Source organism: Schistocerca gregaria, chromosome 1 (assembly GCF_023897955.1).
Source record: "Schistocerca gregaria isolate iqSchGreg1 chromosome 1, iqSchGreg1.2, whole genome shotgun sequence".
NCBI classification, from domain to species: domain Eukaryota; kingdom Metazoa; phylum Arthropoda; class Insecta; order Orthoptera; family Acrididae; genus Schistocerca; species Schistocerca gregaria.
In genome coordinates, this window is record NC_064920.1 from 980,481,273 (window position 1) to 980,495,344 (window position 14,072).

The 14,072-nt window shown below is 37.7% G+C and overlaps 1 protein-coding gene across 6 annotated transcripts in view; it reads left to right on the forward strand.

Annotated features, from left to right (window-relative positions):
• The window catches only part of LOC126277415 (zinc finger protein 583-like), a 92,945-nt gene that overhangs the window by 24,177 nt on the left and 54,696 nt on the right, over positions 1 to 14,072 (forward strand). For all 6 annotated transcript variants that reach the window (XM_049977362.1, XM_049977358.1, XM_049977357.1 and 3 more), the window contains 3 exons: positions 3 to 155; positions 11,911 to 12,831; positions 12,963 to 13,136. In XM_049977362.1, the coding sequence (XP_049833319.1) occupies positions 3 to 155; positions 11,911 to 12,831; positions 12,963 to 13,136 (1,248 nt within the window). The remainder of the gene's footprint in view (positions 1 to 2; positions 156 to 11,910; positions 12,832 to 12,962; positions 13,137 to 14,072) is intronic.

Here is a 14,072-nt window from a genome sequence, read left to right on the forward strand (position 1 = left end):
AGGTCATTTTTACTCGTTATTTATCAGAGATAACCAATCATGCTCTTGAACTAAGTCAGTGTACTAGTGAAGATTCATCAGTATTGTCTGTTAATTGTAATCAAAGAAAAGAAGTAGCACATGTACCACAGAAACATGATTTACAAAATTTGCAGGTTTGTATTATTGATATGTCTTTAACAATTTTGACATCAGTTATGCATTATTCAGTTTCTTCCCATTTACCAAGTATTTATTAATTTTTTTTATTTATTTATGTCTGTTTATGCCTTGAGTCACAACTTGGTGACCATTCCGTTGGAAAAATTATTGGTCACTAATCTGAAAAAGTCATTGTGTTACCTAGTTATATATACCTAGACCAAGAATTTGTGAGGTTTCAGTAAGTTATGTCAGCAGTACACAGAAACTTATTTGCGCACTTCCTGTAGAACAGTATCTGTAGTGACACGAAACACAATTGCGATAAATTTAGTCTGTGAGACAAGTGATTAGTGTTGACTGTTCAGGTGGCCAGATGGCAGTGTTGCCGAATGTGGCTTATGGAACTCTGTGCTTGCATCCTCTAGCAACAGAAACAAAAACCTTGACAAAGTGCAGGTCTTATATGTACATGTACAGTTCCTACTTGTAATAAATGAACTCAAAACATTGAAAAGAGCTGTTTAGTATCTGATATGCTGAAGTACCATAAAGTTATTTGCAATCAGCGCCTGAAGACCATGCAATAGTCAGCCGACTGCAGACTATTTCTGCAAATTGTTGAATATTCACATTTCATTGCTAAATATTACAGGGTGTATACAACCCGGGAGATCCGGGAAAAACTTGGGAATTTTTTCATCCAGGAGAAAACCAGGAAAAACCTGGGAATTTTTTAGAATTCTTGGAATTTTACAGTGTTTTAGTTTTCAGTTAAATATTTGTAATTTTGACTGGTAAGAAATGATACTCTAACAAAGGATATTACTGTATCCCGCTACTGCAGAATAAAACTTCAACAATAAAACATAAACGAGAGGAAAAAAAACTAAAATAACGTAAATTGCAAAGGAAATGCACCATATACGACGACGACAACCAGTGCTTGTGCAAACGTCTGCAACAGCAAAATGTATCAAAGGCTTTAGGAAGACTATGCAATCCTTCATAACAACAAATTGCCTCTGATGAGCTTGAAGTCACAACTGTTTACGTTTGATTTGTTTTAGCAGTTATGACCGGCCTCATGCGCATGTGCCGTTGAGTCACATTTGACTAGTAGATTCTCCTGCTTCTCGCTACAGAAATGTGGCTGTTGTCTGTACAAGCAGTCACAGCAAGCAGCTAGATGCAACCGGGAAAAGGGGGTATCAAATTCATATTCTTGAAGAAAAAAACTTGTTTCACAAAGTGCTTAGCACCCAGTGCACATTTGTCTATCGATCATTCATATGATTTTGAAACGCTTCCCTTTTGGTTTTTGAACACATTTTAAGTTGATTTCTGAATGAATCATAAGTTGATTTTTGAGTGCTTGCATAGTGTACATGATGTCTCTGTCAGGAGAATCCTTGTCGCATCTAGAAATAAACTTCCGCAGACAAGAGGGGACGGGGCTATACGAGCTGAGCGGAGTAAAACCGAAGGGATGAATGCCAATGGCTGTCTGATTATGTGGTTGATTGGGTTTGCGAATGATCAGCTTTGTTATAATTACTACTGAAATCCACAGATTCAGGCTACCAGAATGGAAATAAAAGAATAACAGGTAAGAAAGATTACATATTATCTTCTTGGTGTATCCAAGAACATGAAATTTCTATAGAAAATTTGTGGCCAGATCGCTACACTAGTAATGACCGGTTGTACAGTCCCCGGCTAGCAGCCACTTAAGTTCTATTCTGGAAGTAATGCAGAAAACGTGTTGTACAAACATGTAATAACGCCTAACCGGAAAATAATTGCAGGATAACAAAACCTGTGATTCTGTAAGGGTTAGTGAAGTTAATCAGTGAACAAATTTTGACAGTGGCAGGAATAGCTACAGAATTGGTGATAACAATATTGTTTGTTAGAACGAGGAAGGAGAAGAAACGGGGAATCACAAATCATGGAAGAATAAGACGATTCCAAATTTATAAAAATTTTGTGATACTAGTTTTCCATCTCATTGTTGAGAAACTGGTGTGTATGAATGAAATGTGAAACTATTTCCTAACATAAAGCTTTTTGCCTGTAGTAGGCATAATAGGCATTTGATATTGGACTTCGTGAACTATATTCTGTCGTGTCATAAAAGTGGCCATTTTTGCCAAAACAGTCTGGTTTATTTGGTGTGTGTTACAAAATTGCTGCAATATTAGAAAGGGCTATTTTGTTTTATCTAGCAGACAGTGACAAAATAGACGTAATCAGATCGAGAAACCATACCAGTCCTGGGTATTATTTGTGTTAACAGCTTCTTCAGTATTAGATAACGACATTTTGATTTTTCATATAGCAAAGCATTTGACGCATTTTGATGAGGTAATAGATTCTTTCACAGAAAGGAAAACATGCTGTGTAAAGCTGTAGCAAGATTATAGAGGAAAAAAAATGCTAGGAATAAGGATTGAAGAAATATGTAATATCGTGCTTATCTCTTATCTTTATTGGTTTTATGTATCCTACATTTAATTTTATATCGCACAAAACAGCAAGTTATTAGCTAATAGGCAATAAAGAGTGCAAATTTTCTAAAAAACGGCTGTCAAACTAGGCAACTGGGATCAGGAGAGGCACCACAGGACATTTTAGTTTCCACGGGCATGAATAAAAGTTTTAAGGCATCCATTACAAAATATGCACATTTCAATTTCACAGAGCGAAATACAGTGACATGCAGCAAAAGAATGCTTTATGAAGAGGCGTGGCACTGCCCTTTGGCACACTGAAAACCAAATAATATGTCTTACGTTTCCTCAAACACATTTGTTTAATGTTTCAGACTTTTCAGAAAAATGTGCGCTACAAGATGAACATATGTTTGAAAATTCAATTTTTTTTTTTTTTGTGTTGACCCGGTTCGCTCATCGTAGATTCGGGGCAGATGCGCAGTGGGTAGTCTCCATTTGACTCGTGTTTACAGTTAGTGATTTTGCTGTTTCCCCTTTGTTTACTCTCACGTCAAATGAAAACAAAACGGATATCTGTGGCCAGGAGCTATCAAGTGAACTAAAATACATTCACATAATTATGGAAGGATAAAATATGTCATTAGTTTCAGATTTTATTTTATTTTGACCTTTCTGAAAATCAACCATTAATTGCCTTGCAGAACAATGAAGTTATTTTTGTCTGTTTGCTAAAGAAATTTGACTTTTATTAACCTTTTCCTGCAGAGGCAGTCAATGTATTTGAAACGAAGTGTTTAATTCCACAGTACTGGCTAGTTTCAACTTTTCGCTGCATTTCAAGTGCTCGTTTTCATCTTCTAGCATGTATGGCATTATGCTATAATAAAGAATCAAACATAATATAATACAGTACTGGTGCTCCAAGAAAACGTACATCATGAAAACAACATTGGAAAGCTTAATATCAGGTCGAGGTATACTTCATTCGGAATCTCGACATACGAATGTGCGCATTAAGTATGCACTTTAAATGTGCACATTTTAGTATGGTTCACGAAATTCCGATGCTCTTGAAGTGTCCTCTGATGTCTTGTTTCTTTTATGACATAATGTATGAACTTTCAATGTTTTACACGTACGTACATACAGGCTGCCTACGTCATGATAACAGCTCAAGCATGATGTCGCCTTTAATCTGCGCTCTTTGGCAACTGTTGAAACGAACCTATGTCTAATAGGCCGCGGGAAAATGTTGCGAATTGTGGTTTGAAAAGCATTACTTTCAAAGTAAATATCCTTTTACGTAAGTTGAACTACGTGCGAGAATGTACCATGAATTTATTAAATCACAGAGACTCTCATTTAAAAATCAACTCTTTGATGACGAGCCATTTAGAAGAATTTCGAACCCTGAAGATCAGACATGTATGTCATTATTAAAAATTTTACTGGTACATTTGTGTGATATATCCTACAGTGTAACAAGCGCAAAAAAGATCAACATTATGCGAAAGCTTAGCTTCTCTTGCAGCTTATTAACTTTAGAGACCTGTATTATATGTGAAAGCTTTGGTTGTTTTGTAGCAGCACTATGTATATTCATTTAAACTATTAACTTTCCCTGTTTCTGTGTTCATGCTACTTAACAGTGATGTTGCTGTTAGCTGACTACATCACGTGTCCTATGCTCTGAATATCGGCTGTCATCGGCTGGCAAGATCAGGTGACATGAGCTATGACTGGCTTACTAAAGCACATCACAATCTCGATTTCAATGATTCGGAAAGTTGGTGGAGTTCCAATGTATACTTTCATGAAATGAAAATACGCAGCGTACGTGTTGCTGAACATCAAAGATATTTCCAAAACGTGTCTTTTTCCCCGAGTTTCATTTTCTAAAGTGCCGGGAAATCCTACGCCCATGTATAAAACCTTAAACATTCAAAGGATTGATAAGGGAAAATATACTGTCACTTAACACAGAAAAAGCCTGTTTTTACCCGGGAGAAAGTTGTCTTTTTATCTGGGAAAAATCCGGGAATTTTTTTCCCTCTGCGTATACACCCCGTATTAGCATTATTAATTAGTTCTGCAATGAGCAGCAGAATAATTTATTAGCATATTAACAGTTATAATCTAAAGAGAGTACTGATAATGTAATGACAGGTTAGTGATGTGCTCCCTTCTTACAATCCCGAGTGTGTTGTAGTTACATTAACAGGAAAACACCATTCGCATCACTTTCAAAATCTTATCTAGAATAGTCTTCTTCAGCACTGCTCAAACTACGACTGCTCCCTCCCAGATGTATAATTAAATTTTTGATGCATTCTTCCAGAATGTCTTCATTTATGCCTGCATCTCTGATAAAACTTGCAGTGCTGTTAACAATTTTCATCAAGATCTCGCCTGTCTCTTGAGTGACAACTTCCACAAGGAGACTTTCAGCTTTGCATGTGCTCTGTTTGAGAACATCTAAGATCATTTCTAGGAAAAAATTAACATTTATTTACAGATCATTAAAGGCTAGGCATTTGGTTGAATCACATTTGGCATTTTAGCAAGTAAATTGTGGGTTTTGCACTAGCTGATAAATGTGAATGTTCAATTTTTTGGCATTACAGTTACAACATGTTATGTATTTCACAGTTATGTCAAGGTTGTTGACTCTTTCAAGTTTGAGGACTCTCTGATATGTTCGTGACATGTATGAGTGCATGTAGAACTAGAGGCAACACAGTCAGAGAATTTGTAAAAGACCAGTTTACACACTATTTCAGTTTTAGTCATTGATCAGTGCCTTGGCAAAACTACTGTAAGGAATAAATATTAGATGATTGTCCTAACCAGAGTAGGAAGAACAACTTGCTTGTAAATATATGTGAAATAAAAAAAAATCAAACATTTTTTATAGTTTTCATAGCTACCGACTCTGTGTTTATTTCTTCCAGTTGCATTTCCTCACACTCTATTGGAGCAAGTCCTGTGGTAATTGCTAGTCATGACTATGTCTTCACATTCTTGTTTTTATAGGCTGTAAATACATAGATATTTTTCAATGCTCCAGAATTAACAATACACTGCCACATAATCCATGTTGCACATCAACACTGAAACCTTCTAGTCTGGAGTTCATGATGACTGAATGCTGCATGAAACACTGCTTGTGGGACCACTCAAGCAGCTGGAACTTCCGCAGAGAAATAGGTTGGAGTGCATTCTTTTGCATATGACCTTGAAGATGTGTCCCACCTGTTCAGTGGTAGCATGAATTCCAATGCTGTGTGCTCATCCTCATTTAGATGCTGCAGTTATGTTTCTTCCACATTTTTTTACAGCTTGATTCCTTCTGGAAAAATCACACACGTGGCCATAACGTAAATTTTGTTTGCCACGCTCGCAGTGTGTGCCCTCATTGCCAGGCAACTTACAATGGATGTGGCAAAAAGGGGCACTTAAAATACAAATGTTTTAGCAGTTCCACTAGAAACAGGTTCAAACTTGAGGAAGTGAGTTGGCAATCTATGGAACTGCCGACTTCTCGTAACAAAGATCAGAAAATGTACGTGGACACATTCAGTGACAGACTCCCTATGAGGTTACTTTTGGACACTGGTGCATCTGTGTTGCAGCTTTTGCAAGCAGATGACACAAATGTTTGGGCCTAAAGACATCACTGTACCTTTGCTAGGGAAATTTTCAATTTTTGCTTCATCCACTAAATTTTATGGTGGTAACTGAATCCAAAGGTAGCAACTTTTGGATTTACGGTTTGTGAAACAGTGTGTGCCATATAATCAAAAGGGTCTTGCACTGCCCTGAAAATTCTCTGTGATAAATATACCCAAATTATATCACCTGGACTAGGGAAGACAACTGATTTTGTAGCTCGTATCAGTCGTAAAGAGAAGGTGGACGCACATATTTTCAAAGCTCATCCAGTGCCCTTGGCTCTTAAGACACCATCAAAACAGAGGTGGATAGACTCAATCATGAAGTGTTAAAGGCTATGCACCATAGTCAATGGGCCACTAATCTCAAAACAGAGCTGGATAGGCTCACACATGGAGAAGTATTAATGTCTGTTCTCCATAGACAGTGGACCACTAACCATCAACAATATGCAAACCTAACAGCATCTTGAGGCTTTGTGTCAATTTCAAAGTAACAACCAATGTACAAGCCGAGGTGGAAACTTATCCTCTAACAGCCCTGGATGAATTCTTTGCTGAGTTATACCGAGGCACTTTATTCAGTAAAACCGACCTCATGGAGGCATATTTTCAAATCCCCATTGGATGCAGCATCACAAAATTATCTGCTGCTAAGCATGCAATAAGACCTCTATTGTTATAATCTGTTATCTTTTGGAATCTCTTCAGTCCCTGCCATATTTGAGTGTTTTGTGTATCATCTACTACAGGACATTCCCAACTGTGTTACTTACTTTGATGTGTTTTTATTTATTTATTCTCACAGGTGCAACTCCGTAGATCACCTTCACAACCTCAAGCTTTCGTTTTGGTGGCTGGCAACATCAGGACTTAAATGCGGCATGCCCAATTGCTCTTTTATGCAGTCACATTTAGGATTTAACCTCTAGGAAAATAAACTGGAACCAGCAAAGGATTATGTTGTAGCAATCAGTAAAGTGCAGCTCCTCATGAATGTTAAAGACTTAAAAGTGTTTTTAAGTTAGATTAACTGTTGTGGCCGATTTGTTGCAGACCTAGCAGAATTCTTTTACCCACTGAACCAACTGTGGCACCAAGGCATGTGTTTCAAATGGTCACCTGGCTTTCAAATGTTCCACACTTTAAAGGAGTTCCTTAAACAGGATCCATGCTAAATGACATAATATGCATGGTTCACATCTGGTAGTAGCAATTGATGCATCTGCCCCATGATATATGCACAGTCATCTCCCATTATTACACTGATGGCATTGAACACCTTGTCATGTATGCCTCCAAGACCTTAACTGCTTCTCAGCAATGCTATTCTCAAATAGTGTGAGATCCTTGCTGTTATTCAAGCAATTGAGGAATTTAAGTTATTCCTTTTTGGGCAGAAAATTTATCTTGTCATGGATTGTTGTCTGTTGTTCACCATCTTGGCCCCAAGCATCCCCTACCAAATCAAACCACCCACTGCCTTCAACATTGGGTATTGTACTTGTCATTATTCTATCCACTATCAAGCAGTGACATTTGCCTTTGAAGGCACACCATGTATCTCAGTTTCTGATAAGGGGATGGTGTTTACCTCATGTGATTTCATATGGCTTTGCTCTCTTAATGAGATTCAACACCTTCACACTGTGCCTTATCACCCAATCTTCAAAAGCCATGCAGTATACTTTATCGCACCTTTAAAACCATCTCCACAAGGAAATAATGTCAAAAACTATATCTAATACTCTCTGTAGCTTTCCAGCAGCTTACAGAGCTACCAACATCAAAGGCTGCAGTCCAGAGGAGCAGCTTCATGGTTATCCTCGCTGCACCATTTTGGTTATACTGCACTCACCACTGGTGCATATCATTACTAAGGTCTCTCCCTCCAAACTGGGCACTCCAGTCTGGGCGCATCAGTTTGGGCACCAGCCAACCTAGACTAATGGGACAATCTCCACTCACCATGGGTTCGTGTTTTATACCATGGCCTCTGCCCACCGACTTCAGCACCACCAATGTAACTGTCTTCACCTCCAACATCCTGGTTGGCATTCACCTGTTTCTCCACCCATGGTGGACCCTCTGGTTCCAGCGAAACTTGTACCTCAACTTTCCCCCGTTATTTCCATGCACACTACTTGCATATTCTGCTCCTGTAGTTGCTGCTTGGTGATAGAAGGGAAGGGAGGGGTGGGGTGGCACCATCTGACATTACCATGGAAACTGAGTAACTGAAATAACATTTCTGTTGGCCACTGAGGCACTTCTATTCAGTTGGTGCTGATCCTAAGCTGCCTTCTCTGATGGTATCACCCAAGGCTCCTGCATATAATTCGGCACCGTGAAGTCCTAAGTCAGTGTGGGGTCCACACCACAAGAGATATCATATTATATAGTGTTATTCTTTATCTGTAACAGAGAGAAATGGCTTGTATTGGACTTTGCTTGGGAATATGGGCTTAAAATAGCGTGCACTGTTCTTACCCATCTTATATATACATCTCCTGTTGTGAATAAACTTGTTGTTTGTGGCTGTAGATCACCTCTTACAAAATATCTGAAGAGGACATAGAGATACGCGCACACACACACACACACACACACACACACACACACTTTAGACAAAGGAAGGAAGGTCATTAGAGAAAGAGCACAAGATCCGATTGTTTCAGGTATAGGGAAAGAAATCGGCCAGGCCCTTTCAAAGGAACCATCCCAGCATTTGCTGGAGCAATTTAGGAAAATAACAGAAAACTTAAAATCCAGATGGTTGTATGTGGATGTGAACCAAGAACTGTAAATAAGGAGAAACCAATCAAACAGGCAAAAGATTATTCATTTCTGCAGTCAAAATGAGCTGGTAATTATTGATAATTACTGAGACACTCTTTAAAATCCTTCTTAAAAGAAAATGTACATGAATTCTACCAAATGTTGGAATATGCCAATCAGACTACATTTGAGTTAAACAGAGGACTCAGGTTAAAACTCCCCAGACATCTACGACCAGATCTAGACTGTGATCATATACTGTTGATAATTAAATGTAACATCACATGAAGAAGAACAAGAATAATCTAAGTCAGTGTCATGTAGAAGGAGTGGAAGAGGAAACAGGGAAGACTTTTCTGGAGGAACAAAGGAAGCAATAACCAGTAGTTACCAGTATGGTGATTAAAATTAAATAAAGGTTAGTATGATTGAAATAGTGAAGTAAGTGAAATGGAAAATAAAAATGGAATAAAATAATACAAATGAACTACAGGAAAAGAAAACCAGACATAACTGTTCAGTATATGTAATCCTATGGATACTATAAATTCACCAGAGGATTTCATAATAAGCAGAACAATAACTATGTCTACAATAGTGTAGGCAGTTAATTACACAAATTACATGGCACTGTTCATTTCATCCCATGTTTATAAGGTACACCTGAATATATTTAAAACAAATAAATAAAAAACAAGTTTTTTTTCGCAAAAATAGACTTCTACAAAAAAAGAAATTTCCAGGAAACACATTTAATTGAATTTTTTGAACAGTATATTTCACAAGTAAACTCTGGATACATAATACAATTATGGAAAAACTTTTCTATGCACATTCAGTTGCAAGCAGAAAATGTGAAAAAAACATGATTTATTCCAAAACTTAAAATCTACAGAGTGATTATTTTGTAGCAGTAATGCCCCAGTTTAATGTAGTGAACAAACAGTAATTCAATAAATTGGTTGATTATGGAACTGTACTTCATTATTTTCATTGTTACATTCACGGCTAAACTCTAGGGCCTTCTCATGGAACTCTTGGGCTTCTGATGATGTAGTAACAAATGTCTCAGGTTTCTTTACACTGTCAGCTTTTTTTGACAGTCACATGGTTTCTAGGTTTTCTTACAGCTGATTGATCATTGTACTTGAAACTGTGTTAGTTTTCTTCGCTTGAACATGATCAGAGAGAAGTAATATGTTGTTTAGACTTTGCAGATGGCACTAACGCGGTTTCCTTATTTATAAAAAAGAATTCTAGCTGCAAAAATTTTGAATGGTAGCTTCTCTTGTATTAAACTGTGTGCAGTGGTCTTGAAATCATACATATGCCAATTCTTAAGAACCCTACAGATAAAATGGGCGCTCAGAACCTCATAATAGTGTGATGATAAGGTTTGAAACTGTGACCTCTGCTTGGGAAGCACAGTAGTGAGCTATTTGGTTGAAAACAAGCAGTAGATTTTCATATTTGGCACAACTCTTTTTTTTGTTGATGTTGAGTTTAGAAAAATTTCAGTTTCATGTGTAAGTTTAAAGAGGTAAATAGTAAGTTTTCATAAAATCCATGTACTGCAATGGATTCCTGTCATTTAGAAGTACATGTTGTTTCCTCAAATGATCCATGAACTGGAGCAGATTAGAAAAATAGTTTATGAACTATGCATATATTAGAGCATAATAATAATAATAATAATGGTGTGTGACGAGGGCCTCCTGTCGGGTAGACCGCTCGCCTGGTACGATTTGACGCCACTTCGGCAACTTCTATGTCAATGGGGATGAAATGATGATGATTAGGACAACACAACACCCAGTCCCTGAGCGGAGAAAATCTCCTACCCATCCGAGAATCGAACCCGGGCCCTTAGGATTGACAGTCTGTCGTGCTGACCACTCAGCTACTGGGGACCGACATATTAGAGCATGAAAATTAATATAAAAGGATGCTAAAATCAGAAAAGGATTGAGGCAGGGCTGTTCTGTGTCTCCATACCTGCTGAATATATAAAATGAAGAAGGAATGCAAAATGTGAAAGAGAAAACAAAGGAAAATAATTGATTGTGAAAAGACATACTGCATCAGATTTGCTGATGACATAGTAGTAGCTGCAGGTTCAGAGAGTGATCATGATAGAAAAGAACTTTGCCATTTTGGATCTAGGTCCATGAAGGTGTTAGGTAAGTATGTCCTAGCAAGCTGAGTGCCAGTGCAAGTGAAGAGTAGCAGTTATGCCTGATGTGGTGGCAAGCTGTCAGCGTATGATTTTCAGCAGGCAATTCCTTCCCCATATTCATTCTTGGCTGTACATACCAAGTGCATACAGGTCAGTTTGTCAGCAATACAAGTTTCTAGGCAACAAATAACCTCCACACATAGACCACACTGAATTATAACTGAACAACACATGTAAATAATTTAAGGATAAATTCTAGGTAGTAGTTAGACTGTAGGAGCAAACTGTACACTTCGTTTCATATTTTCAGCTCCGTTAATTTGCATCTGACATTAACATGTGTACATGAATGTATAGTTAAAGACATGTATAAATGTGAGCTTTCATTAAGAATGCTAATGGACATTTTAAGTAAGGCCTGCAAAGAAAAGGTAAGATAAATTTGGGCTCATACGGAGCCATAGGTACAATCTATTTATGAGAGTGAAAGGAAAGAGAATGGCTAATAGTGGTAGTGGTACAATGTACCCTCTTCCATGCACCATGTTGTGGCTTGCAGAGTATGTATGTAAATATAGAATAATAGCCCCATAATGATAAACTGTTGCGTTGATTGTGCAGAAGTGTTTGATTGATGAACAATTTTCTGATATTTTCTTTTAACATACATAATCTTTTTTTTTTTCAGATAAGTTCTACACATGACAGAAAAAATGTATCTCAAGAAAATCATTCAGAACGAAATGAAGTTTACGTTAATATAACAGTTAGCTCTTCAGCTTTTGCTGATGTACTAACACAGAAGAAGAACGCGAATTTACGAGAAAGTTCCAAGGCAAACCATGTACATTTGGCATCAAGGGTGCAGTCATCTGAAGCTAAGGTTACACCTCAACCAAATGGAGTCAGTGATGTCGGGAAACACATTAAAAAAGTGCAGTGTGATTACAATGGCAAGAATAAGATAGATAATTTTTTACATTTTGTTGTACGTGAAGAAACTCATACAGCAGCTTCAGCTGTAAAATTAGAAACAGATGTTCCATCAGCAGAAGGTAATGCTTTTGTATGTGATCATAGTTCTCCAGACATAGATCATTCCACCTCCAAAACTAATCTTAAAAATGACCTTGCTTATGAAAACACTGTTCAGTCCCAACATTCTGAGAATACTTCAGATACAGAAAAAACTGTGGAGGAACGCCGTTGCATGGTGCCTACTGGTTTTAAAGTACAAAATAAAAGACAAACTTCTCACTCTCAAACCACTAAGAAAATTCCTAAAAATTCTTCTCCGTCACAAGCTCCAGTCAGTATTTCCGCTGAGAGTGAAAGAAATGCAAAATTCAGCATGCCCCAGAAGGGAAGTGTAGCAGATGCTGTAGTTTGCTTCCCTGTAGAAATTAAAGGTTCTAATGTGGATACTTTCCAAGGAGATAAAAGTGCCACAGAAATATCACAAGGAAAGGAAGCTTCAAAAGATACAAACAAGAAAGTGAAAAGAAAAAATTATGAAGAACTGGCACCATTTAAATTCTTCTGTTCCCAGTGTTCATTCAAATCAAAGCGTGAAAGTCATTATCAACGCCATAAGCAGCTGCATGAGCAGGTAATTACATAAATGGTTTTTGTGTATCTACTACTTGGTTCCTAATGGTTTACTTCATCGATATGTAATGTGTAGTTTATTAAAATTCAGTGTGAATTTCTGTTTATATGATACTGAAGTATGTGTTTCAGGTTTCAAACATTTATCAGTGTGAAAAATGCAGCTTCAAAACCATTCGTTTAGGAAACTTACGCCGTCATGAACTTACTCACAGTGAGTCAGAACTGTCATGTGATTTGTGCACTTATCGAACACTCCATCATAAACTTCTGATAAGACATCAAAGGAACAAACATATCAATAAGGTAAGAATAAGATGGTCGTTTTGCTTAGTGTGTGCTTCCTGTCATTGTATACAGTGAAAACACGCTTTTACTATTTTTGAGGGTCTTCAAAAAAAAATGGTGTAAAATGCAAGAAAATGTAAAATGTGTCGGAAATAACTTTTTAAGAGGTAAAAATTATTTATAGGATCCCCCCTTTCATTTCATAGTTTATTTATGATATACGTACATAACAGGCATCAAAATACTTGCTAGCAGCTTGTTTATTATCCAATAAAGTTTATCTGAATTTTCTACTCTTTACCTACTAACATAACTGGAACTGGTTAACTATCTGGAAAGTAGAAATGTTTGACTTAATTTTGTTCATCATAATTGGTTTTATGAGAAGCCAGCAGTTGTGTCTTCATTCTTTAAATAAAGAAACACTGCATCAGTTACATATTTTTTCACGCTTACAACTGCGGTTTCTGAGACTGTATTCCCACTGCCAGGCACTGTCGTAGTGCAACAATGTGTCGTGTGGTGGGGTTGAAGGAACATTGAAGATGAAGTTGGTGCCGCCACACTTTCCAATAGATAGGTCGTCAATGGTAAGACTGTGGTTATTGACGTGGAACAGTGATCTACGTAAGAGAACAGAATCACATGCAGAGCAAGAGAGACTGCACTTGGTGGAGTGCAGGATCCCTAAAGGAATCACTTGGAAAAGAAGTGGTAATTTCCCCTGCAGACCAACAACTGTGGAATCGGAACCACCATCCATACTGGGGGGCGGGGGGCGGTGTCAGCTAAACACCAGGCTGGCTTGAGCCGATTAACAGACACTGCTCACTGCTTCCTTCTTCCCATTAAATAGAATGTTGAAAGTGTTCTGTCCTCTTCTGAGCACTCTGTGTGGGCCAGAGTAGGGGGGCTGGAATATGGCTCTGACTGAGTCGTCATGAAGCATAACAT